The 25,700-nt window shown below is 31.5% G+C and overlaps 2 protein-coding genes across 5 annotated transcripts; both read left to right on the top strand.

Annotated features, from left to right (window-relative positions):
* Positions 1–3,197: 3,197 nt before the first annotated feature.
* Positions 3,198–7,136, top strand: LOC123200891 (probable glycosyltransferase At5g20260). Its single transcript, XM_044616272.1, has 4 exons — positions 3,198–3,449; positions 3,545–3,717; positions 5,559–5,913; positions 6,441–7,136. The coding sequence occupies exons 1-4, from the start codon at positions 3,198–3,200 to the stop codon at positions 7,104–7,106; spliced, it is 1,446 nt and encodes a 481-aa protein (XP_044472207.1). The 3' UTR covers positions 7,107–7,136.
* Positions 7,137–15,380: 8,244 nt separating this feature from the next.
* LOC123200823 (N-alpha-acetyltransferase 35, NatC auxiliary subunit) lies at positions 15,381–25,429 on the top strand. Of its 4 annotated transcripts, none has more exons than XM_044616216.1 (16): positions 15,381–15,549; positions 15,801–15,868; positions 16,493–16,648; positions 17,501–17,668; positions 18,081–18,231; positions 18,808–18,887; positions 19,980–20,246; positions 20,326–20,469; positions 21,427–21,561; positions 21,903–22,001; positions 22,886–22,942; positions 23,768–23,972; positions 24,174–24,292; positions 24,562–24,630; positions 24,804–24,902; positions 24,991–25,429. In XM_044616216.1, the coding sequence occupies exons 1-16, from the start codon at positions 15,426–15,428 to the stop codon at positions 25,228–25,230; spliced, it is 2,181 nt and encodes a 726-aa protein (XP_044472151.1). In that variant the 5' UTR covers positions 15,381–15,425; the 3' UTR covers positions 25,231–25,429. The 4 variants fall into 4 exon arrangements, with proteins under 4 accessions (XP_044472151.1, XP_044472153.1, XP_044472154.1 ...); XM_044616219.1 differs by having other exon boundaries at positions 15,400–15,549; positions 17,608–17,668; XM_044616218.1 differs by lacking the exon at positions 15,801–15,868 and having other exon boundaries at positions 15,398–15,549.
* The last annotated feature ends 271 nt before the right edge of the window (positions 25,430–25,700 follow it).

Here is a 25,700-nt window from a genome sequence, read left to right as displayed (position 1 = left end):
TAATGTTATGTTCATGAAATTACAAACCTAAGACGTGATCCCTATTTCAGGTTATCTTTGATTTTTAAATATTTATTCCTTTGCCTTGCCAGTTTTCGACAACTAAAAAAAAACCTAATAATAGGTTGTCTGGACTAAGTTAGAACATATACATAGATAAGGTACTAAAAAGATTCAGTACAAAGGAATCCAAGAAAAGATTCCTACCTATGTCTCACAGTTTATATCTTTTAAAGGAGATGTGCCCCTAAACATAATTTGGGAGAAATAAGATAAGTTAGATCTTATACGCATCTACGACTTGATCCATCATGTACGTCATACTATGTATGAGGGTTGATGCCTAATACGCCCTAAGCATTTGTATCAGATATTAGTCTGATCCAATTGAAAAATACTAGACAACTATCAAAGACATCTTAAAGTACCTGAGAATGACTAAGGATTCATTTTTGGTTTATAGAGAAGACCTAGAGCTCATTATAAGAGAATATAGTGATGCTAGATCTAAACAACTTTAAATCCCAATCAAGATTTGTGTTTTGTTTGAATGGTAGTGCAATTAGCTAAAAAGTTTGTGGTTGATTTTGTAATAGAGTCTGAATACATTACCTTCTTGAAAACAATAAAAGAGGTTGTTTGGATCATGAAATTCATTTATAAACTTGTTGTGGTTCTCAGTATTGTTGAACCATTTAAACTTTATTGTGACAACAATAGAACCATTACTCAAGTAAAAGGGTCACAATCTTACTAGAGGTCTAAGAATATACTAGACAATACCACTTGATTTGAGAGATCATTAAGTAAGAGATATCTAAGTTGTGAGGATTGACACAAATAATAATTTGGTTGACCCAATGACTAAACTTTTTTTGTAGGAAAAATATGATAGACATGTAGTCTCATATGACATTAGATATATGAGTGATTGACTATAATGCAAGTAGAAGATTGTTATGATAACGCCTTAGAGCCAATTAGATCTGTTGTAATTTGTAATTTTTTTATTTGCTATTACTAAAAAGATAATTTATTAATTATTCATATTGTATATGTTTATTTTACGTTCGTACAATCAATATGTCCTTCGAATGGGACAACCGTGATGAGAACATTTGACAACTAACTGTGAGAACCCTATATACACATTAGATAGTTATTTTAGAAATGTTCATGATCATGACATTACTTTGATCAAGGAAACAAATAATGATGATGAAATTATTATAGTATTTAGCAACTCTATCGAAAGGTAACGACAATTCTCATGTGTTGAAGTTGTTTGTGGACAGCTTGATGTAATACAAGGGTGCACGTTGTAAATATGTTCACCAAACAAATCCAATTTAAGAATTTTCATATGGATAGTTACTCTAGTGTCTATAAAATACATTTTCTAACTTATGTGTATATGTTATCCTTTGACTTAAGGTCATTGGACTGTTTCATACAAGGATTAATATGATTTGATGCCACAAATATGTCACTGTAAAAAGGATAACCATAAAGATAGTGATTGACCATATTGAAATCTATATGAAAGTTATGGTAGATTAATAAAGGATTCATCACTCTTAAAAATAGAAGAAGATATCTCTTATGAGTATAATAATTCATATCAAGGAGTTCCAAATCAATAATGGGACTGGGTCGAAGCTCAATCCAAATCATTCAGTCATTGAGGATATCAGTTCATATCGAGGAGTTTTTGAGATATATATCATATCTATGTCTCAACCTCGAGAGATGTCAGTTGATAAAGGAATTATATTATATGTAATTGTAGAGTTGAAGAGGTTTAGAGTTGTTTGTTGACACTTTTTTGACCAAGTAACCATGATGCCTTGTTGGAGGTCAATGTTGGTTGGTGTCTAGATTTGATTTGAATCTAGATACTATTGGCTTAATGGAAAGCCTATATGTCACAAAAAATAGGAGTTGATCAAATTTTGAAGACATTGAATTATTCAAATTGAATCTAGTCTAAATTCTAGATTGAAGGTTTGGAGGACTTGAGTTTGGTTTGAACTCAAACACATAAGAAATCATGTTTTGAATCAAACTCTTATTTAAATTAAAGATGATAATCCTGTTTTATTGTTTAATTTATAATCTGATAATCTCGGGGTATTAAGATAAAACTAAAAGTCTAAAATAATTGCAATATTTCTTAGCTTAGTATTTATACTATGATAATCCTAGGGTATTTAGCTAAAATTGAAAGTCTAAAATAATTGCAGTATTCATTAGATTGAGATTTATCTTTAACTGGATAATGTTGAAATCATATATCCATTTGGATTAGGATTTATCCTAATTTAATAATTTTGATTTCATATATGGGTTTGACTAAAACTCTGGCTCCCAAGATCTTATCTATATAAAAACTATTGTGTTTTTAGTTTTGTTGATGCCCAATTTTATGCACTCAAATACCCATCTTATATATCGTAAATTTCTAGTAGTTTTTAGGCATATAAAGCCTCCTTTCATTCATGTTCTATGTGGATACCAAAGGTTTTTTGTATGCAGGTATAGGGTTCTTGAACTTTCTTTGAATGTTTTATTCATCTTTCATCCTAAAATGGGAACTGCCTATTGTTTTTTGAGTTTCTAACATTTTTTGTTTTATCTTCCACCAATAAAGAATAAAAACATGACGGAGTTCAACTCAGTCTTAGGCTATGAAGTCGGCCGGAGACAAAGGATTATCAAGGAACAAATAGTCTAATGCCAAAGAAAATTTCTTTAATGAATAGGGGTGAATTTGCCAAGTTTCAAACTTGTGTGGAAGGAGGTGCAACCCTAGTTCAGGGGGAAAGTATCAGCTTTTAAATCTAAGGGTAGAGTGAAATTTTTTACTGTAATACCATGATAAAATATAAATAAATTATATTTTTTTATATTAAATTATGTTAATGATATATGAACTTATATAAGTCTTAAATCAAATATGAGGAAACAAAATCAACATAATAAATATTCAATAGCATATAAGGAAATAACATTCAACATAACAAATATTCAATAGCATATAAAGAAACAAAAATCGACATAATAAATATACAATTATATATACAAGGAAACAAGCTCTAACTTTATTTATTATTATTATTTTTTTTCATATATACAAATACGTCATCAATTTCAAGTTGGAACTCTCTCTTGAAGAAAACAAAGAGATTGAACCTGCCATGGCTGCATTGAATTGTTCAACGAAGCTTTTACTTATACCAGCTTTGATACTTCTTCTTCTGCTGATTTTTTACCTATCCCCTTTCAACCTCCAAAACAACCTTTCCAACATTTTATCTTCCTCCATCAATTATACCCACTTCAACACAAACCATGAAAATATCATGGCCTCATCCTCAGCAACTGCATTTCCGGCACTCAAAAGTATTGGCGGCAATTCAGCTACTGTGACTTCTAATAGGCATAAGAGAGTGAGTAACATATTCATGCATTAAATCTTCTTGAGTATTCTCTTTATTCATTTGCAAAATGATAATTTTATTTTACTTTGAATATATTTTGATATACATCTTTGTTTTGTGGGCAGAAAAGGAGTAGTTTGGAGAGGGTTGAAGATGATTTAGCTAGGGCTCGAGCGGCTATTTATGAAGCAATTCGATCACATAACTATTCATCAACCAAGCCACAAACGTATATTCCTACAGGAGATGTTTACAGAAATGCTTACGCGTTTCATCAGTTAAGTTTTCTTCAATTATTCTCTTAATCAACTTTACTAAACTTCTTCTTGTTATTGTTTCCTTTAAATATATCAAATCCATGCCAATGATCTTTTAAATAAATTATTAAAAGTAAGAATTTGTTCAAGTGATAGGATAATTATCTTTTTTTATGATAGATTTTTCCTGCCTTTTCGGTCAGATATGTATGATACCTAGATATGGTTTTAAAAGTTGGTCAAACTTTGTTATGGAAGAGATTTCAAAAATATAATAATGATTATATTTTATAGGAGATTAGATCAAATGAAGAAGATATCTGAAATTTTACAAAAAGTTCAAATAGATTTGAGATAAATTAAAAAATAATTTAAATCTAACCCAAAATGATATCATATGAATGTTTCATAATGCTACTCCACTTTTTGCCCTCCTCTTGAAGTGATCGTTTTATTTTCATGATTTTTGGCGGTGCAATATGCAACCTTTGATTTGCAATTATGCAGCTTGTATTAACTTTTATATTACTTCCTTGGAAAGTAGAAAAAAAATTTCAATAAATTTCTTTTTGGTATGTTAATTTATTTAAACATTTTTTACCATGTTATACAATTTTAATCTACTTTTTATGTTATACCAACATAGCTACGACCAAAACTTATTTTTATTCATCTTCTCATCTAAAAATTAATTCATATTCAAAGAAATCTTACAAAATAGCATGATTTTTTTGTGTAGTGATGAATCGAATTTTCTTAATTTGTAAGTAATGGTTTTTGTTGTTTTATAATTAATTTAGTTATATGAATTATTTATTTGTATCAAATTTACAAATGAGGGGATAGGGGTGGGATAGATAGGTGAACCCAATATTGTTCACAAATAATATTTAGGGATAGGCAATGATACAAAGTATTATTCACGGATACCATTTACAAGTATCATTCATAAAGATTGTTCACAAAGTATATTGTTCACGTGTCTTATTGAAGGATAGACACGTAAGTGTGGGGTAGGCATAAAGTGTGCAATAGGCTTGTTTACGAGTAATATCTACGGATATCTACGGATAGACAGATACATATGATATTATTTATAGATATTGTTTACAAATACTATTTACAAAGATTGTTCACATGTCTTATTCAAAGATAGACATGTAGGGATCCGATAGGCGTGATTTTCCTAGAAAAAGTAGACATATAAGAGTAGATTATGCGGTTAGGCGTGAGGTAAGCATGATTTTCCTAGAAAAAAAAAAAGGCATACAAGAATGGGGTAGATGGATACGCGGGATAATGTGTACAAACACTATTTAAGGGTAGGAAGTGGGCATGGTACTATTTATGACTACTGTTTACAACACTATTTATGGGGGTTGTTCACAGGGACTGTTCACAAGTCTTATTCTTATTCAAGGATAGGCATGTAAGTGTGTAGACATGCCGTAGGCGCTAGGGACAATACTCTTCACAGGTACTGTTCATGGGTGCATATTGTTCGTAGATACAATTCATGAGAGATACTATTTACGAGTAGGTGGGTAGAAATGGTTCAGAGAACACTGATCACAGATACCATTTACAGAATCTGCTCACAGATACCGCTAGCAAGATAGGCAGAGATGATCCCCACAAACTATACATTATTCTTCAAGAATAAAAAGAAAAAAGACTTGGCATTGCTGCTTATCACTCTCTTGCCTTGATTTCATACCAAGTATCGAAACGTACACTGTACTTGAATTCCACTACACCGCTTCTTCAATCGTTTTGTGTAATTTTATATAATCTAGATCTTATATCCCTTCAAGATTATGAGAAGATACAGTAAATTATGGTACCGTTAAAATTTCATCAGGAGTCACATAGAAATGGAGAAGAGATTCAAGGTTTGGGTGTACAAGGAAGGAGAACTACCGCTGCTCCACGGTGGACCGGTGAACAACATCTACGGCATCGAGGGGCAGTTCATCGACGAGATGGAGAGTGGGAAGAGCAATTTCTTGGCTGACCATCCTGATAAAGCGCATGCATTTTTTCTCCCCATCAGCATTGTCAACATCGTCAGCTTTCTTTATAAGCCTCTTGTCACCTATTCTCGCGATCAAATGCAGCGCCTTGTTACAGATTACGTTGGCATTGTAGCTAAAAAGTATCCTTATTGGAATAGAAGCCATGGCGCTGACCATTTTTCAGTTTCTTGCCACGATTGGGTATGTATGCATACAACTATACGAATCTTATTTGAATATACAAATAAGTATATACTTATATATATCATCATATAATTGTGTATTATTTTATCTCTATTTTAAAATTATCTAATTACATAATGACACACATGGGTACAAAAAAATTGGTTTTAGCAAGAGAACAATTAATAAATAGATAATATTCAATCGTTATAAGTATTTTTTTATAATTTTAATGAGTAATTATTTATATTTTCATTAAACTCAAATAAATTTATAAGTTTAATAAGAGAAAAATAATTGTTAAAAATGTATTTGTCGTTGCTAAAAAATTTTAAAAATTCAAAAAACTTTGTCATCTTCTATTGTTATAGTTTTTCTGTTAAAAGTATTAACAATAAAAATAAAATTATTTTTTTCCTTTTTAAATGGTTTGTTTTTAAATAAATATATCAATTTATATACTTAAAATGGATAAACATAGTTTGATTGTTTTGAGTTTACAGTATTCTAGATGCTTGCAATTAATTTATCAGTGGAATTTTCAGGCTCCAGATATATCGAAAGCTACCCCTGAGCTATACAAGAACTTCATCAGAGTACTTTGCAATGCAAATACATCAGAAGGATTCCAACGTGGAAGAGATGTTGCAATACCGGAAATCAACATCCCCGTGGGAAAACTTGGCCCTCCGAAGCTCCATTATTCAATAAAACAACGTCGGATCCTTGCATTCTTCGCTGGAGGAGCCCATGGTGACATAAGAAAGCTCTTATTGAAGCACTGGAAAGACAAAGACGAAGAAATTCAGGTCCATGAGTACCTTCCAAAGAAGAAAGATTACTTCAAATTAATGGGGCACAGTAAGTTTTGCTTATGCCCTAGTGGATATGAAGTTGCAAGTCCAAGAGTTGTGACTGCATTTCATGTGGGGTGTGTTCCAGTGATAATTTCTGATCATTATGCATTACCATTTAGCGATGTTCTTGATTGGAGTAAATTTTCTGTACACATTCCATCGGAAAGAATCCCAGAGATTAAGGAAATTCTGAAAGAGATATCAGATGAAAAGTATTTGGAAATGCAGAAGAATGTGCAACAAGTTTCCAGACATTTTGTAATGAATCGTCCTGCTAGACCATTTGATGTGATTCATATGTTGCTTCACTCGGTTTGGTTGAGGAGGCTTAATCTTAAGCTGTTACCATCTTGATCATTTCTGATCATTATGCATTACCATTTAGCGATGTTCTTGATTGGAGTAAATTTTCTGTACACATTCCATCGGAAAGAATCCCAGAGATTAAGGAAATTCGGAAAGAGATATCAGATGAAAAGTATTTCGAAATGCAGAAGAATGTGTAACAAGTTTCCAGACATTTTGTAATGAATCGTCCTGCTAGACCATTTGATCTGATTCATATGTTGCTTCACTCGGTTTGGTTGAGGATGCTTAATCTTAATCTGTTACCATCTTGATTTTTTTGTAACATTATTAAATATTAAGAGATTCAGCGTCAAAAAATGAAAAAGTAAACATGCTCCTATTCAACAGCACTACAGGCTTTCATTGTAGGCTATAATTTAACTGTTAATGAGAATAATCTCGTTAACTTAAGTTCTTTCGAGATTGAAAATAATTCTAATCAAAGTGATCACACTACATAAAAACTTCGGTCATTGAAATTAAGAACAAACTCTTGGTTCATTTGAATTAACAACTATTCTTGAGTAATTAAAAGATAAAACAACATTCATCTAATACATTGTATGCTCAAGCACAAGGAATCAAGACCAAAGATGTAACCTGCATAAAACCTACCATTGAGATTTCGAAGCGCGTTAGCAACATGATCTTCCTCTCTGAACAGAACATGCACATTACCCACCTGCACAAAAGCAAAGGCCATCAACAACTAACTCAATTAAAAAAAGAAAAAAATAGTGTATAATGGAAACACTTGAACCATGGGTGAGCTTCCTTGGCTCGCAAGCTGAGCCGAGCCATTTGGCTCAAAGCTAGAGCCCAGGCTTAAACTCGTTTATGTATGACTGGTTTTAGGCTCGTTCGAACCGAGCTTGAATAAGCTCGATTTGAATCCAACCCTAATTCTATATAAATTGGTAATTTCAATGTTTGTGGAATAACTCTTTTAATGGACAATAATGTATGTGATCTATCAACTTAAGATCATTGGAATGTTTCAAACATCGATTGGCCTAATTTCACACTAGCCTAGTATTGCCTTTATCAGAGGGTTATCAATACAATAACAGTTGGCTAAGTTGAGAAGTGTAGCAAAGTTATGGTGGATCAATAAAAAACTCATGACTCTTGGATATGAGAGAAAGATATCTTGTGTTGCTATTTAACTAACAATTATGACTAATAAAATTTATGACCATAGTGTGGATTAGGGTCAAAACCTAAATCCAATCAAACTTAGTCATTTTCTTGAGAATCAAGTCATGATAAATGAGGTAGACACTACTTTTGTGCTTCAACCTTAATAAGATATCAAAATGATAAAGATTTGATTACACATGAATCGTACCATTGAAGTGTTTATACATTAGTTAAATGGATTCCCCTTATATTGGGTGCTCATGATGTATTACTAAAGGACACTTATGGTCGCTGAATAAAAAGGATGATTAATTGTAGATTGATCATACATTGTATTCATTGACAGTATATTAGGGAACATATGAATCACACGTATAAAAGGTTATTTGGTACAACTTGAATTATTGAGGTGTAAAGTGCAAAAAGTGAATCACCTTAGGTTGGTGAATTTAGATCTATGAAATTATATTTGAAATATTTATAAATAAATATTTAAAACATAATTAAATATCACACAAACCATGATTAGCCTTTAACAAGGCATCATGACCACTCAACCGTCAAATTGTTATTGATTGACTTTTAACCTACCAATAATATAGTTATCATACAAGCGAATCCTTTTATTATACAATATCTTTTCGAGGCTGAGACATATAATTAATGTCTAGCTCAGGGAATCTTCAATATGTATAGACTTATATTTCTATCAAGGACCAAACTATATTAGACTAAGCAATGACTCAATCTAACTGTGACCATATATTCAAGTGATCATTGATGTCTATCAATAGACTTATCAAAGATATTAGCTCTCGTACTCAAGAGTGATCGATGAATCTTCTATTGATCCACCATAGATTTTGTACATCTCTCAAGTATAGCATATCATCACTGTTTTGACAATCTTTTTTTCAAAACTATATTGGGTTGGTGTCAAACCATATCGATCCTTATACAAAATAATAGTGATCTCAAATTGAAGAATCAAATGTATCATCATTTGTTGGAGGATTTTCATAGAAATTACAGTAACCATCTATATGAAATCCTCTTGATAGGTTAGTTTAGTGTACACGTTTACACAACATGCATACATGTGTTGCACCAAACTATCTTTGAACAACTTTAACACGTAAAATTTGTCACCCTTTTTTAGTGGGAATGTTAAATACTATGATAGTCCTAACAATATTATTTGTGCCCATGGTCAAGATAATATGGTGAATATGAATGTTTCTAGGATGACCACCTCATGTGAACATAGAATTTTCACAATCAGTTGATATGCATTGATCCTCTCATTACAATTTTACAATTTTAATGACATTTATCTACATAAAAGATTATAAATAAAGAAATATTATCATTTTATTTATTAAAAAAATATAATTAGTTACATAATTGTGACAGTTAACTCAAAAAACCTATTCTAACACTAAGTTCTTCAAGAATCTTCCTTAGCCAAAAAACTTGACATGACATGAAGTTGAAGTTACAAACTCAACTTCCATTTTTGATAGAGTAACAACTGATGGATTCTTTTAAAATCATGAGAGAGCTTGAAAACCCCACATAAAAGCATATCTTATTAAAAAGTGTAAAATTGGTTTAGTTTACTTTGAAACACAAAACTGTTTAGTTTTAGATTTTTCTAAATCTTTTTTTAAAGTTTAGTTTGAAAGTTTTTCTAAATTAGGCCAAATTGGATGATATACACCACTTTTAAAGAAATAGTATAGACTTTGAATTTAATTTACAAAGTTAAACATAAGCTAACATATTGGATATATTTAGACTTGATTGTTCTTGTTATCAGGCCATGTTCGTATAATTTAATTCAAGTTTCGAGTTGAAGACTTTAAACCCTAACTTGATCTAAAATAGAATTATGTCAAAAATTTTCAACCCTAAACCAAACTTAATTATTTTCAAATTGATTTGAGCTGACATGAATTAACCTAAACTATGTAATAGACAAAGTCATATCAAAATACAAGATGTAATGATATGATTTGTTACGAAACAATATAATTTGTAATATATTATGAAATAACACTATTCTTACAAAAAAACATATGAAAAATATTTTGACACAAAACAACATTTTGTCAAAACAAAATTGCTCTATTTAATATTAATATTAATAGTTTGCTTTTGTCTCTGTATATAATCAATTGTAGGGATTAAAAAAGTAAAATATCGTAATCAAGAACCTAAAAAATTTACAACTTCAACTTCAAAATAATGCTATCGACAATTAACAAGTTTAACAATTTATCAAATATTTAAGAAATTTAATTTTCAATCCATATAATATTACTGTCATAAATACTAAAACTATTAACAAGTATATGAATATGACATATCAAACATAATAAATTTAAATTAGTAGTACTTCAACACACTAACAAAAAAAACAAATAAACTATAAATAGTTTTTTACAAGTTTGGTAAAAATAGTTATTATATTAGAATGAATGTCTTTAGTAAAAGATGATAAATTTCTACCAAAAACCCTAAGACTAACTCCTTCAAATAGACATCTAGTTAACTTTATAATGTTTTAAGGAGTAAAACTATTTGAGGGTTCATTTTATGTAACTATCATAACTTAGCTAATAAAATAACTAAAATCAAGTTTTAATTAGAAAAATCCTTATACTAAGGAGTGTTAGAACATTATCTTTATTGAATGTCATCTTTGCTTTTATTAGTATTCGTAATATCCTTTGTGAGCTCATTGAAATTAAAGTTATTATCTTCTGAATGAACATAAAGAGGAAATGATGAAAAATAAATATATAAATTATATTTGAAACTAATAATAATAATAATAATCCAATAGTAGAGTTACCACTTTGACCAAACAATCAGTATCTGGTGCAAACAAGTGTTTCAATTACGTTGGGCTAGCTTTAGGTATCAATTTTTAGTAGTTATGTTACCAATAATAAAAATAATTTAGTAGTGTTACCAATTTATGGGTTATTCTGGTTGGTTTCATGTCAGCTTGAACACAATCTGATTTTTTGGAGTCAATCCATACCCAATCCAAATTATTTTTTGTATAAAAATCATAACCTTAACCCAATTTTTTTCATATTATATCGCGTTGGGTTAATGAATTGTATTAAATTTTGCCAAATCTAACCATATTAACACAAATGATAATCCTTTTAGGTTGTTTACCGAATAATCATAATTGGCTTATGAATATAAATTATACAATAGTCATAGAATACATCCTCAATAGTAAAAAGGTGAAATATTTGAGTTTAATTTGTATTCCCATTTAATTCACTTTTTAAATATGTTGTTTTAAAATTTTGAACCTAAAATATATTAAACATGTATTTTATACGTTTCCCATATTAAACACATATTTTTGTCTTTTTTATATTTTTTAATAAATTTTTTAAAGTATGAAAATATCTTTTACATTTTCTTTTAATTATCATAATGTCATAACTATATAAAATAAAAAATCTAATTTTTTATCATCCAAATTTCTAATTTCTCTCAATAATTTTTGGTGATAATTGACTCTTTATTATATATTATATTATATTGGATTTAATAGTCTATTAAATACTTTATATTAAAATTATTATTGATATATTGTCGTATTTTTGTAAATATATTATTAATGATGTGTGATATTAAACTTGTATATACATGTTACGTTTTTTTTTTGTATTTAAATTTTATGACTTTTTTTATAAACATATTTTTCACTATTTATCAAATTATCCCTGTATAATTTCTATATAATTATTTTTCTATTCTCGTATTTACTAACAAGAGTATACATACAAAAATTTGTTATCAAATAATAAATTATTTTTATATTCATAATTCATATTTTAATATTGATAAATTGTGTTAAACCAACAATTTGTTTTGTGAGTATTAATATTAAAAATAACTTTGAACTTTTTCATATTATATATTAAAATTTTTTCTTTATTTGAAAGTTTGTTTACATATGACAAAACAAACAAATATTATTATTATTTTTTATAACTTTAATAAAAAGGGAAATTAAAATAATTGCCCCAAAGATAAGGGAGCAAAACGAAATTACCCCTGCATTTTATCATTAAACGAAACTGCCCCAAAATTATGAAGAGACGAAAATGCCCCTCCAATCAAAATCGGCCATAACAATGCGCATCACCGCCAAACACACGAAAATAGAAATTTTGAATTCGCGTTTTCATGCACTCGGCAACTTCGATTTCATCCGGCGATTTTTGCGACGTTTTCGGCCACGAAGATAGACAAAAAGGTTAGTAAAACAACTCTTGTCATCTCTTTATGTATTTCGGTTCATGATTTGAGCGATTTGATGTGAAATTTGGGTGTTTAGCGTTAGGGTTTCGATTTGAAATTTTGAAAGAAAATGCTTGATTTTTTGGTTATTTTGATAAATTATCTTAGGGCTTTTGTGTTAGATTAGATGTAGAGTTGATTGTTGTTGAAATGGAGTTTGAAAAACGAAGTTTGGGAGGTGAAATTTGGCCACATGAATTCGGCAATCACCACGCGAATAGCGTACTGACCACATGAATTCGTGTGGTGAGAATTGTTGAAGACGGGGTGGTTTTTTGCACTTTTCAAACTTCGTGGGCTACACGATATAGTGTGGTTGGGGGTGAAAATACGTTTTTTCATCGTGTGTTAGGGCAGAGTATAAATTGGAAAAGTTGGTTGACACGTGAAATTACGGTCAACCCCCGAATTCGTGCGGTTGACGCACGAATTCATGTGGTCAACGCACGAATTCGTGTGGTTGACACACGAATTCGCATGGTGGGGGCAAAATACGGTTTTTCAGAGTTATCCGCCATACGATTTCGTGTGGTTTGAATTAGGGGGGCAGAATGCAATTAAATATAATTTTAGGGCTTGTTTGGTATTTTCCATATGAAGGGCAAATTGAAATTTTGTCCATCTTAAAGTTTTTTGATGTGTAGAATTCAAATTTGATATCTGTTTTTTTTCAAATAAGGCCTCTATGTATAGAATTGAATAATTTATAATATAAATTTAATATAATTGTAATTTAATTTTCATATAGAGAGCTGGACAAAAGAGGAAAAGGGATGAAGACAGGGATGAAATGCGATTTTCTCCCGAAAAACACTTTAAGGCTCAAGTTACTACACGTGGATATAGAGATATAAGAGCCGTGATAAAACAATTATTAACAGAGAGACAATTACAAATGTTTCGACGTACCTGTTTCGGACACTTCTTGGACTTGAAGGATAGTCAATTTAGTGGGGTTCTAATACATTCCTTCATCCTTCGAGCGGTAAATAAGGTGACCTCACGAGAAGAGTTATGGTTCCGAGTTAATAATGTGGATGTCAAATTCAGTGCGTATGAGTTTACTATTATGAGAGGCCTTCGATTCAGTCATATGATAGATATCAACCTCTATATTTTATCGAAGGCCACAGATCGGATCCTCCAGACATATTTTCACTGGTGTAAATCAGTTACATATGCTGATCTGAGTCGTGTTTTCCAACGGAGACCATGGGGGGAGGATGACACTGATACAGTGAAGTTAGCATTGTTGTTTTATCATCACATGGGATTATTAGGGAGTGATTTGAGAAAAACAATTCCCCAGAAGATATTACAATTTGCTGATCATCTTGATGAGTTTAATGCATACCCATGAGGAGTACGAGTGTGGCAGATGACATATCGCTCTATATGCGATAATATCTCTCGAATTTCTATAGATTCCGACCCGAAAAAGAAAAAGGAAAACCAGCTTAAGCAGTATGATATCATGAGATTTCCATTAGCGTTTTAGGTAATTATAGTATTTATTAATTTAAACAATTTTTTTTAAAATTAAAATTAGTTTAATATGATTGTAAATATATACAATAACCGTTTTATGTTGATATTACAGTTTTGGATATATGAGACGCTGGACTCGTTATATCGATGGGCGGATATGTCGTCGATTGTAGGAGCCGCCCGAATGTTGAGATGACACACGAAGGACATTCCGGGATGAGATTCTATCTCAACTATCTTCACTGGTGATATAGTAAGTACTAATTTATTAAGCATTAACATATATATAAGATAGAACAATAAAAAGTACTGAAAATAAATATTTTGCAGGATGATGTTAATTTTCCGATAGATTTATCTCTAGTTGAGAGAGATACAGATTGGTATGAGGATATCGTTCGATATACAAGGGTGTCGGATAGTCGATCTTCTTTGGCGTCAGGAGATGCATCATCGAGTCCTCCTAACATTAGTTCTCCGATCGTTGCTCCTCCTCTTATTGACGCTCACGTTCAGCCCCCTCCCACCGACTCTCGCCCGATTAGCGACCCTTTTATGAGCAGTCTATCTAATTTTTATTATTTTACTTATTACACACAACTATAATTTATTATATAAAATATCACATATAATTATATTATTAATAAAATAATAACGATTGAAGTGATATCATGTTATCCTATACTACTATAATATTATTAAACATAACCTATCTAATTTTTATTATTTTACTTATTACATACAACTATAATTTATTATATAAAATATTACATATAATTGTATTATTAATAAAATAATAATGATTGAAGTAATGACAAAGATAAATATCTCGAAATGACGAACTTTTCTCTTCTTGTTCGAAATCCTGAACACGAACTTAATTTCTCTCTTCAAAAATCTCTCTTAGATATGTTAAAAATGAAGGAAGATAGGTGGTTTATATAGAAATAGAGGAAGGGTAGTTTTGGTATTATTTTAGGATTTTTTGTTTAAATACTTTAAATTAGGGGTATTTTGTTTAAATCCCAACATTAGGGGTAAATTTATTTATTATCCTTAAATAAAATAATAATTTAATTTATAAAGGTAGTTTTGGTATTTAAGAAGATATTTGAGGCATTTTCGTTTAAATATTTTAATTTAAGGGTATTTTTTTTAAACCCCAAAATTTAGGATAAATTTGTTTATTGCCCCAATAAAAGGGGTAATTATTTTAATTTTCCTTAATAAAATTCATAAAAAAGTCAAAATATGATGATATGATGATGTCATAGACCCGACCCATATGGTGCCCTAAAATCCCCGTTTCCTCTCATTAAACTATAGTAGAAGCGAAGCAGCTTGGAGAATAAGCAGAGAGAGATGGCGGAGAGGGACAAGGAGTTGGCATCGATGAATCGTGAAGCACTTCAGCAGACTTGTATTCCTTCCGGAGAAAACTCCGTGTGGGCTGACGTCTCTCCTCTCTTGGATGCCGCTTGTAAAGGTTTCATTTTTCTTTTCTCTGTTCACTTAATAACACTTACTGCTGTTTTAATAATTCGAAGTGCAATTTTGTATGGTGGACTTGGCTTGTATGTATTGTTCTTGCATTAATACTAATTGAGGTGAGGCAATTTAAGGAACTGGTGATAATGTAGCTAATTTTTTATTATTCTGTGGTAGACTTCGCTAGCTGGCTAGTTAATGATTGCTTTTCCTTATTTCTTTTTCTATTTTTTAATTTATGAATTGCAGAACTTCGAGATGGTGAGCTTATTCATGGAGATAATTTTAATCTTTTTGCTGCCATGTCTGCTTTAGAGGTATTGGTAAATTCTATTCATGTTTATTGTTAGTATCATAAGATAAATGGTTCGGTATTGTTATTGGTTTTTTTGGTGGGAGACTTGGTTGCTTTATCTGGTATTGTAACTTAAATGTTTTGTTTGCTATTCTTATTGTGTGTTCCAATTAAGGGTAAAAGGCATAGGACTAATTAATTTAGTGATATTTTCTAGAAGTCTTTTCCCTTGAGATGATTGAGTAGTTTAAAATTTGTGATGCTGTATATTATTGGTATTCCATTTACTAATTTTTTCATGTTTCTGTTGCCATTTGATGCTTTAATGTTCTTTAACCTTTATGTAAATTTTGAAGCTGCTGTTTGATTATGCTTTTGTGTCATTTTATTTTTTATTGTAATGAGCTACATGTTGTCAATCTGTGTTCTCATTAATAATTCTAATTTCCTGTGAAAAAAGAAATTGCTATCAAATTTTTTTGGTGTAATATTTTATAAATTGCCTCACTTGAGAGATTTAGATTGAAGCATATAGGTATATCAGTCAGCAGTAATAGTTTGTGGATTACTAATTCAATTTTCTGGATTTTGTTTGCAAAGTTATAATCTCTTTGCAGTACTCACCAATTTAGATTGTCTTAATCAGATAATGGACCCTAAGATGGACTCTGGTATGGTTAGTAAATACTATTCTCTTGAAGAAGCCATTGAAAATGGTGCTGCTCCGGTTCCTATCAGCTTGAATAAAACTGTTGATGTTCAGTGCACTATTGACATCATGGACCATCTTCTGGCATGTGAGGTAGTTTACACTATATTTTATATAATTTCTTAACTATGTAACATAAAAATTGCTGAAGATGACTGTAATTTGTTGCATAACTCTTAATTCTTTTCCTTATTATTTTGGAGGAAGAAATAAATGGAGCCATACAAGGGAATGAAGAATAAGACTACTAGTCATTTAGGATTCCATATTTTCAGCACCGCAGACAGATGCTTTCTTCCTCTCTATCTCTTAAAAATGTTTATTTACTATGTTCTGGTAGAGAAAAGATTTGTTACATGGTTTGTTAATAAAAATTGGAATTTCCTGAGAATTATTTGGAGATTGTAATTACTTTGTTTGTGAATCGTATTCTTTTCAAGGAAGTTTACAAAAATGTTTTCTGTCTATTAACATTTTGATAAGTATATTTTCATGAACCATCGACATTACCAACATCTGTAAGTTTAATGCCTAACATCATTGCTTATAATGTAGTTGAGCTGTACTTCTAATAACATAACCTTTTGGATTTGATTTATGTTATCTGAACAAAGTCTGTCAAGTTTGTTTTTGAACCCATGTTTGGTTATGCCTGTCTGGTTTCATTTCCACTTTATATGTAAGACCAATTTCATATATATTTTGCTGAGTTAGCACATGGTGGAGAGAGATAAAATATCCCACACTCATATAGTATTTAGCATGGCTATTCTTATTATGGTTGGCCCTCCACCTTCTAGCTTAATTCCATGGTTAGATTTTTTTGGCATGTTTTATGTGTGTAGTCTTGTCCCGAGAATGTGTCCTTTATGTTTTTTCCCTCTTTGATGTCAATGATGTGTGTCTTACTTTTTTTTTTTTGGTCCTCTCTAAATTCAATGGCAGGCGACGTGGCACAACGGTCATTCATTGGCCCAAACTGTCTTTTCATGCATTTATCTTCTAAGGCCTGATAGGACATCTTCACATGCCATATTACATTCTTATTGCAGAATCATACGTGCAACCTGCAAAGCAGTTATTTCAGTTGTCTCTGATGCACGCACACATGAAGTAAAGTATTCCAACAACTCTTCCCTACTCTATTTCATTTTCATCATCGCTATTGTATGGATTCCAAAACTTACCCTCATTTTCATACCTATTGGTGAATTTTAGTTGTAAAGATTATAGGATTTTTTAAAACCAGGTTAGGTAAATTATCTTTCTAATTCTGACATTGTAAATGTAGTTTGAAATATAATAATATATTTTTAATGAGTTTTTTATAGGTCGTGAAAGAGGAAGATATAAAGAAACAAAGTAAAATAAATTTATCTTATACTTAATTGATAGTATTCTTGCAAAATATGATGTTATATCTTAATGTTAAAAGGTTCACGTGTAGTTACCATCTCCTTCACTGAAGTATATCATATTGATGAATGTATGATTCTTGGCCCAATTTCGTATGTTTCTTTTCCAGGAAGAGGATCTCTTTACAATGTCTTATGGTCTTCCTTTGAATGGTGATGGAGATGACAAGTGCTTATCAATGTTAAATGCTGTTGAAGAAACCATTACTCGCCAATTGCGTGCTTGTAAAGCTCCATCATCTAAAAAAAGAGTATTAGAGGGTAAATGTTTGATTGCTAGCTTGAATATATTCATTCTGTAATTTTCTGAGACAATGATGGCATTACATTTGGAGATGAAAAATGAGTAGTCAGAGCAACTTGTGAACTGTTTGATTTAGGATTGAACTTATAAAGCTTATGACCCCTAACTATAGACTGTAATTGGGTGAATCACCATTGGCATCACTTTGCTTGACTATCTTGATATGTTATTATCCAGCAAAAGGTTACGGTGGATATATTTATCTAAAAGAGGCTCTACGGCTAACTTGTTGAAATTCTTTGAACTTGGTTTATGAATTATACGTTGATAATTGATACTTATAATGTAATGGCTTCTTGTGCCACAGGTCATTGTTGAAAACAACTGAAAAGTGATCTCCAAAGAAATAAATTTCTTTTCCACATTTCATATGCCGTAAAGGCTGCACTTGTTAAAAGGCTTTTTTAATGTGCATTTATAATTGCTGCGAGGTGGAATCTTCTTCTGCCTAGGTTGCATTGCATCTGTGTGCTGCAAAATGAAGATGTAGTAATATACTGAAATTGGTTGATATATTAGATATTTTGATACAGATATGGAGCCATTACAAGATAATCTTGATCTGGAAGAAGGCTTCTGCAAAGCTTTGTTATGCCGCCTACGCTTTCGGAAGGTCCTATCCTGTATTTTCTCTTTCCATTGTCTCTTTGGACGCGATGAAATCTTTCCACTGCATTACCTGTGCAATTTTCCAATAGTACTGATTTTTTTTTTTTTTTTGGGATTTTGTCTCTTTCCATGATTATTGAACTTTGATTGGAAGTAGTTTAGATAATTGTTTGTATGCATTCTCTAATTTACATCAATTATATATGTTCTTTGATTCAGCAGGTTTGACATATCTTGGATCGTGAGATCTTTTTTTAATGCCTAAATTGTCTTGATATGATGATTTTAAATGCTTGATCAAATTAAAGTCATGATATTTTTTCCTTCATATATGTCTAAAAGAATTGGTGAAACAGGAAGTGTATTATTTTCTGCTGTGTTGTGCGTACTATTGCTCATCTTGTTTTACTTTGTGAATTGTGGCCTTTTAATCTATATTAGAGTAGTCAAAGGATATTTTTTTGATACTTTAATTTCTGTTTGTAATGACTTAAAACTGGTAAATATATCTCAATTAATGTTTCCTCAGGTTTTTGATATATTCATTTATGATTTTGCAATCAAAGCTTCTAGCTTGATAAAAAGTTGAAAATGTAAAACAAGTGTTTATGTTTCTCAGGGCTATTTGAACGGCTGGTTAAGTTGATGTTTTGAAGTTTATAGCACTGAAGTGGCTGAAGTCATTTCAGTAATATTCTTTTTATTTTTTGTTGGTCTAGCATTGGCCTTAATAATGCAACAAAATTTGCACATACTATTGTAATTTTAACAAATGCTTTTTCAATTATATCTCTCTCTTTCTTCCCTGTTCTGTTTTTTTAATCATCAACTTATGAATGCAGATCTGTGTTTGTCTGTTTCAGTGTATAGAAATATAATTTTGATAATTTAAGTTAATAATTCTGTTACTTCTGGCTGTAGATCTCTGATCTACTCTGATCAGTAGGAAAATTGGCTTTACATTTTTCGCAATAGTTCTACGTGTTTTTTTCTTCTTACATCTGTATGCTTACAATAAGTGGCTTGACGCATTTTTTTATGACATTTTGCTTTCCTAGTATTAGCCAATCAATACCATCTCTTCTCTTTCTTTCAGCATTTTTTCCATGCTCTTACATGTATGAGACGACCTCAAGGAAGAGGTTCGGAATTGGCAAGAAAACATATAGCTTCCTGTAGAATGGAGCTTGAATCAATTCTAAAATCAGCAGATTTCCTTAGGTCTGATACTTGTCGAACTCCTGGTATAGAAGATAGAACAACTGCTTCTGGTCGTTCTCCAATTGGATTCGATGCTAGTTTATACAGTCGATCATCTGCTCCCACTCCTCCACGTGCAATTAAAATTCTTAGCTGGAAAAGGGTGAGATTTATAGCCTTAATGATGACATATCTGTTAATGTAGTTTCACTGTTATAAAGTGTTTTGTCCTATTCTGTCAGGCAGTTGAATATTTTGTGAAACTTCTTCATGATCTAGATGCAATATGTTCCTACTCACTAGACCCTTTGTTAGAGAGTGTTCTTCGATTTGTGGTACAATTTCAGAAGTCTCAACCTGACTTAGTTGCAAGAGCTCATCTTCAGGTTGGATTTTACTGTGTCTTGGCTTTATTTTATGTTATTTTGAAAATTGCTCTTCATTCTACTGTATGAAAAGTGCAACAATTGTTTTTATGTAACTTCATTATTACGCTTATGAACATTATATTTAGAACTAGGGTGAATTTTTGTTATGCTGGGAAAAGATTCAAGTGATTTTTCTTTTCTCTTTTTTTTTCATTGGTAATAAATGGGCACAGTCACAAATACAGCCATAACCTTGAACTCAATTTATTATAAATATAACAGAGGGATTAAACATGAGACCTTTTAATCAAAACTAACTCTAATTCCAGTTGCCTTAATGCACAAGCTAAAAGCTAAAGCTAATTATTAATGCTTCAGCAATAGTAATTGAGCTCTATTGTGTGCTAGTTCCTGATGGATGCCACATCAACCCCTTAAATGTGAAAGGAAGAAAAAGATACATCTTTTTGGCTCGGCATTTATTCTCATTTTACTTGAACAAGTTTGGCAAATCTCAAATGCTAAAAAAATTCATGTAATTGGAAATATTATTCTCACCAAAACTTGGAGGGAAATCTAGTAATTTATTGTTTATCATAATGAACCTAAGAACTTTTATGTGAAGCTTTGGCAGACAGTAATGGGTAAGACGAGAGCATCCAGAATTTAGTTTGCTTCATGTTAAATCAAACCATTTGTAGTATTTGCATCATAGAATGAAAAACTTAATCGATTATTGGATTTTTGTCATTTTGACAAGTTGGTGCTAGGGATGCAGCTCCCACATCAAATTTATACTCTTAAATGGTCCCTCTATGATGCCTTGTGATTGGCATTGTAGAGTGTTTTATTATTTTTTTCGGTTTCAATCTTGTTAATTTATTTTATTTTCTTCTATATGAGATTCTTAAAGATCTATATATTTATCATCAATCATGTTTTTGGATTCTCAATCCTGGTAAAAATTATGAACAGCTTCTACTGGTTCAAGATGGGAAACTCTATGGCCGGGATTCTATTTTTTCTGTGATTGTTAAAGCTGCAGCATTGCCTGAAGTGACTAAGTACCATGACATTCAGAAGAATGAATATATTCTACAACTAGGACAGGTGAAGAACTGTTATGTTTTGTGGTTTATCCATCTTTCTTTTCTGAATAATATAGCTATTTGATCATACTGTGCTAAGCTGTTGTACTTCTTGCTTTAAATTTAAAAATTGAATGCCTACTTTTCAAATCAGGCAATTCGCTTGTATTTAGGTTAAACTTCAAGGGAGGTGAATAAAATCTGCTGTTTTCTTGTATAATTGTTCACTCCTGAGATAGCAGTGTAAGATGCAAACTTGCATTTGCCACCTGTGCTATAAATTAGGTAGAAAAAAAAAGTAATATCCTTGTGGCTTATTGCACATGGCACTTAGTCTAATATGCGTGTCTGCTATTATTGCAGTTAGTGATCAATATGCTCAAAATTCTTTGTACAAATGCTGCATGGCAGAGACGTAAGCTTGGGAAAATCTTACAAGATTGGCGAGTTATTTATGTACAGGTTTGTACCTTATGCAAACTCAACTTCAATGTAAATTATCTAGCTGATGTTTTTTTCCTGTGAAAATCATTGAATATTGGATTGTTGTCACCTGTTTTATCTGTGGATTTTTTTATTCTTTCCTTTTATAAATTTTGTGATATGTGTACTATGAGGAATTAGTTGAAGGTTGATTGGTACTAAAAATACACTTTCTACGATAAATTATTATTTTAAAGTTAAGGATTTTTCAGTATAAAATTTTAACCTCTAATGGTTGATTTTATTTAAATCATGTGGCTAAGATTAAGAGTTGAAAAATAACATTTAATGGTTCATAGCTAGCAACTTTTTATACCTGCAGAAGAAGATAGATTAAGGTATTAGTGGTAGAAGTCCTTGGTTTCAAACAAGAGCTGAATGTTTTAATTTCCCTTGGGGCCATCTACTTGGGATATTATTCTCACAAGTTTCCTAGCTGGTAAGGTTACAGGATTTGGAAGTAGCCTGTTGTTTAGAGCTTGGTGAACACATGCAGAAGGCTGAGGGATGTATGGCTATAAAAGGATAAAAAATAAAAGAAAGGATATTCATTTTTGTGAGAATTTTGTTGGCAAAAGGGTTCATGTAACTCTTTCTTCTCTTTTATCGTATAGTTTAATTATCTTTGCATCATTTATTCATTCCTATCTTCTTTAAACTGCAAACTTTAATATAACCTCAGTGAGATGGATTATTAGGCATCTCCTCCTTTGTTTTCCTTGAGCACATTGATTTTTTACTTTATTAATTGACAATGACAGGTGTCCGGACCCAAAAGCTGATCTGTGAATATATTTTGAGTTGTATTTTCTAGAAGAAATGTTCATTTGTCCCCTCATGCTCTTGTAATTGTTTCTTAACAGCTAGATATTGCATTCAGAAACGAATTTGGAGAAGCCTCGAGCATGCTGGATGACGAGGTATCTTGCTTTCTTCTCAGCATTTTGACTATGTTGTTTCTACATGGTTGCTCTTGAAGTTAGAATAATCTGTTGAACAACTAAGCTAGTAAAGCTATGTGGGTGTCTTTAAAGCAACTTGTAGTGTGTCTATATATCTAATGCGCGGATTTAATATACTCGCTCATTTTAATTGTAACATATTCAATTGTAGAACTAAATGTATTATAAGCATAAATCTATCTGGGTTGCTGTTAAACAAGAGTGGTCTGCACGTTAAATCTGTACTCAAGGGTCACATGTTTTTCATATATTAGTCAATCTCTGGTCTGCATACCTCTTTTTTGAACTGTTAATCTACCTTGACTTGCAGAAGTAGATCAATGATAAGTACAAGTCTGTAGAGTTACTGTTAAAAAGAAAAATATAATTCCACTCTATAATGCTCCATGGCCTCACATTTAGTCTATCAAATTTTTATATTATTTTTATTCCATTATGCTAGCCTTTTGGATGGTCGGGGTTGACTCAGTGTGTGTTCATACGTGTGTATATGATTCACTGCTCATAAAGTACCACTAGAACTCTGAAATCATCATTTGGTACTTGCATGGGATCATTGATAGTTGAGACCAGGATGATTTTTTTAAGAAGTACCTTTTTTGCCTGTAAATGTTTACTGAATAAACAAAGTAGGGCTAGTTGTAGTGCTTCAGTCATGACAGCCAAGATATACGGCATTGGCGTATGCTTTTCTGATAGATCTAATTGATTTCATATTTATGAAGTTCCAATGATATTTTCTTATATAGCATGTGTTATACCACAATTTATTTGATCTTGCAGAATATACGTTTCAAAATATTTAGGCATATTCTCTGTTGGGTGGAGGAGCAAACTTACTGGATAGCTTCTCGTTTTCTCATGCTGGGTTTTGAGTTGGACCTTTATTCACCCAGTGAATATTGCATGGTATATTGGTACATGTATGCTGTCTTAATCAAACTTGCAGAGAAAACTCATCTAAGATTGGCAGTAAGCAGTGGCACTGGCAAGTTCATTACCTTTTTCTTTTGTGATTTTGCTTTCGAGAATTGTTAGTAAAGTTGTAGAAATACACGTTTTCGATTGAGCTGAATCAAATTCCCAATTATTTCATATGAATATGCTCTGATTATCTGTGCTTGAATTGGAGATGTGTTTATGAATTCTTAACGCCAATTTTGATGTGTTCCTCTACTTCTGTTGATAGTGAAACGTAAGGGAAAGAAGAAAAAGGATTCTATAAAGGAGGCGGCAAAAGAGTCTCGGATCCCGCCAGCAATATTATTTCTTCAGTGCCAAATGTGTCTTGCTGAAGGGCTCACTATGGTAAATTAGTGTCTCAAATATAAATTATGATCTCATGTCTGTAAGAAATACAAATTATGATTCCACGGATGACTAACTCAGGTCGAATTTTACCTCTTAGCCTTAATCAGATTCTTGGGTTTGGCTGTTGGCTGAAACTTTATCGAATTCTTCTTATTCTAAGTCATATAGCGATGTTCATAGAGCAGCAATTTTCACTTACTTTAACAAACTCTTTCTACTTAAACATGCGAACCCAAGTGATTTATTAATTAGTTGAATCCTTTCAGATGCTTGCTGCTTTGAGGAATGAACTCATGGTCTTTCAAACTACAAGCCATTTCAATACTGAGCAGGAGGTAGAGTTTCAATCTTTCTCATCTGATTAAATTTACTTCACAACATGTTTGCTGACTCGAAATTCAAGCTGCTATATTTGACAAGGAAATTGTAGTGTAGTGTCTCAGGTCCACTGTATCAACTTGCTTGCTTCCACTCTATCATATAATAACACAATTTATTTTTTCTCCAGAGATTTATTCAGCATTTTGAGCTTTTACAAAAAGCTTGTGTTCCCGAAAACATTTCGTATCCATCTTTCAAAGAATCAACTACCTATGCTCGCTTCTCTGTGAGTATTCTGTGATATTTCTCTCTTACCCGATGTATCTATCATTTTTTTGTACAGAGTATTATTTAACTTTGCTTCCTGTTTCCAGACCCTTGTTATGTACAATTACTTTAAGGATGCTCAGAAGATTGCGAAGGAAATCAAGAGTTGTTTTTCCAACGACCCAGAAAGATTGGCTGAACTTAGAAGATTAGAGCAGGTTGCAGAGCACAATGTTGTAGCCGCAAACGTGATATGCCAGTTAGGTGCCATCGATCCATCACTTAAGGTTCATTTTGAGTTCAGCCATCATCCTTATTTTGCTTCTGCTGTTGTTAAGAGATGTTGAAGCTTTGTTTTGAAGATCTTCCCAATTTTGAAAGACTTTACAGGTTGAGAGGCATTTGAGTTATCCCGTGTAGAAATTGTAACTTTTGTAGTTAGTAATTTTTTCAATCAATTTTCGCAATTATTTATGAATTAGGAATGTAATTTACAATAAGAAAGAAAGTACAAATTTTGTAATCCATAGAATTTTGTTTCTTGTATATTTATTTTTGGTTAATTTTCTTTTGCAAGACAATCGATGAATTTTTTCCTTTTGGTAAGTTATAGAATGATGAGTTAAAATTATGTATTTATAAATTTGCCCTTCTGTCAAGTAGAAAAGCTTTGACACTAGAGAAGGCTTGAGTGGATGAGTTATAGAATCTCCAAGTGATTGAAGTGGCTCAAGACCCGGCAATGTTATGTCAAGACAATCGATGAATTTTCTTTATGTTTGAAGAGTCCAATCCATAATATTTTGACGTCAATGAT

Source organism: Mangifera indica, chromosome 17, assembly GCF_011075055.1.
Source record: "Mangifera indica cultivar Alphonso chromosome 17, CATAS_Mindica_2.1, whole genome shotgun sequence".
Classification (NCBI taxonomy): Eukaryota; Viridiplantae; Streptophyta; class Magnoliopsida; order Sapindales; family Anacardiaceae; genus Mangifera; species Mangifera indica.
Note: the sequence above shows the minus strand (reverse complement) of the source record. Positions and strands in the feature narration are given on the sequence as shown.

Coding starts and splice junctions, on each gene's coding strand:
- LOC123200891 (XM_044616272.1), top strand. CDS start 3,198: ATGGCTGCATTGAATTGTTCAACGAAGCTTTTACTTATACCAGCTTTG. Junction 3,450..3,544: donor CTTCTAATAGGCATAAGAGA/GTGAGTAACATA, acceptor ATATTTTGATAT/ACATCTTTGTTTTGTGGGCA. Junction 3,718..5,558: donor AATGCTTACGCGTTTCATCA/GTTAAGTTTTCT, acceptor AAATTTCATCAG/GAGTCACATAGAAATGGAGA.
- LOC123200823 (XM_044616216.1), top strand. CDS start 15,426: ATGGCGGAGAGGGACAAGGAGTTGGCATCGATGAATCGTGAAGCACTT. Junction 20,247..20,325: donor AAATTCTTAGCTGGAAAAGG/GTGAGATTTATA, acceptor CTATTCTGTCAG/GCAGTTGAATATTTTGTGAA. Junction 21,562..21,902: donor ATATTCTACAACTAGGACAG/GTGAAGAACTGT, acceptor CTATTATTGCAG/TTAGTGATCAATATGCTCAA.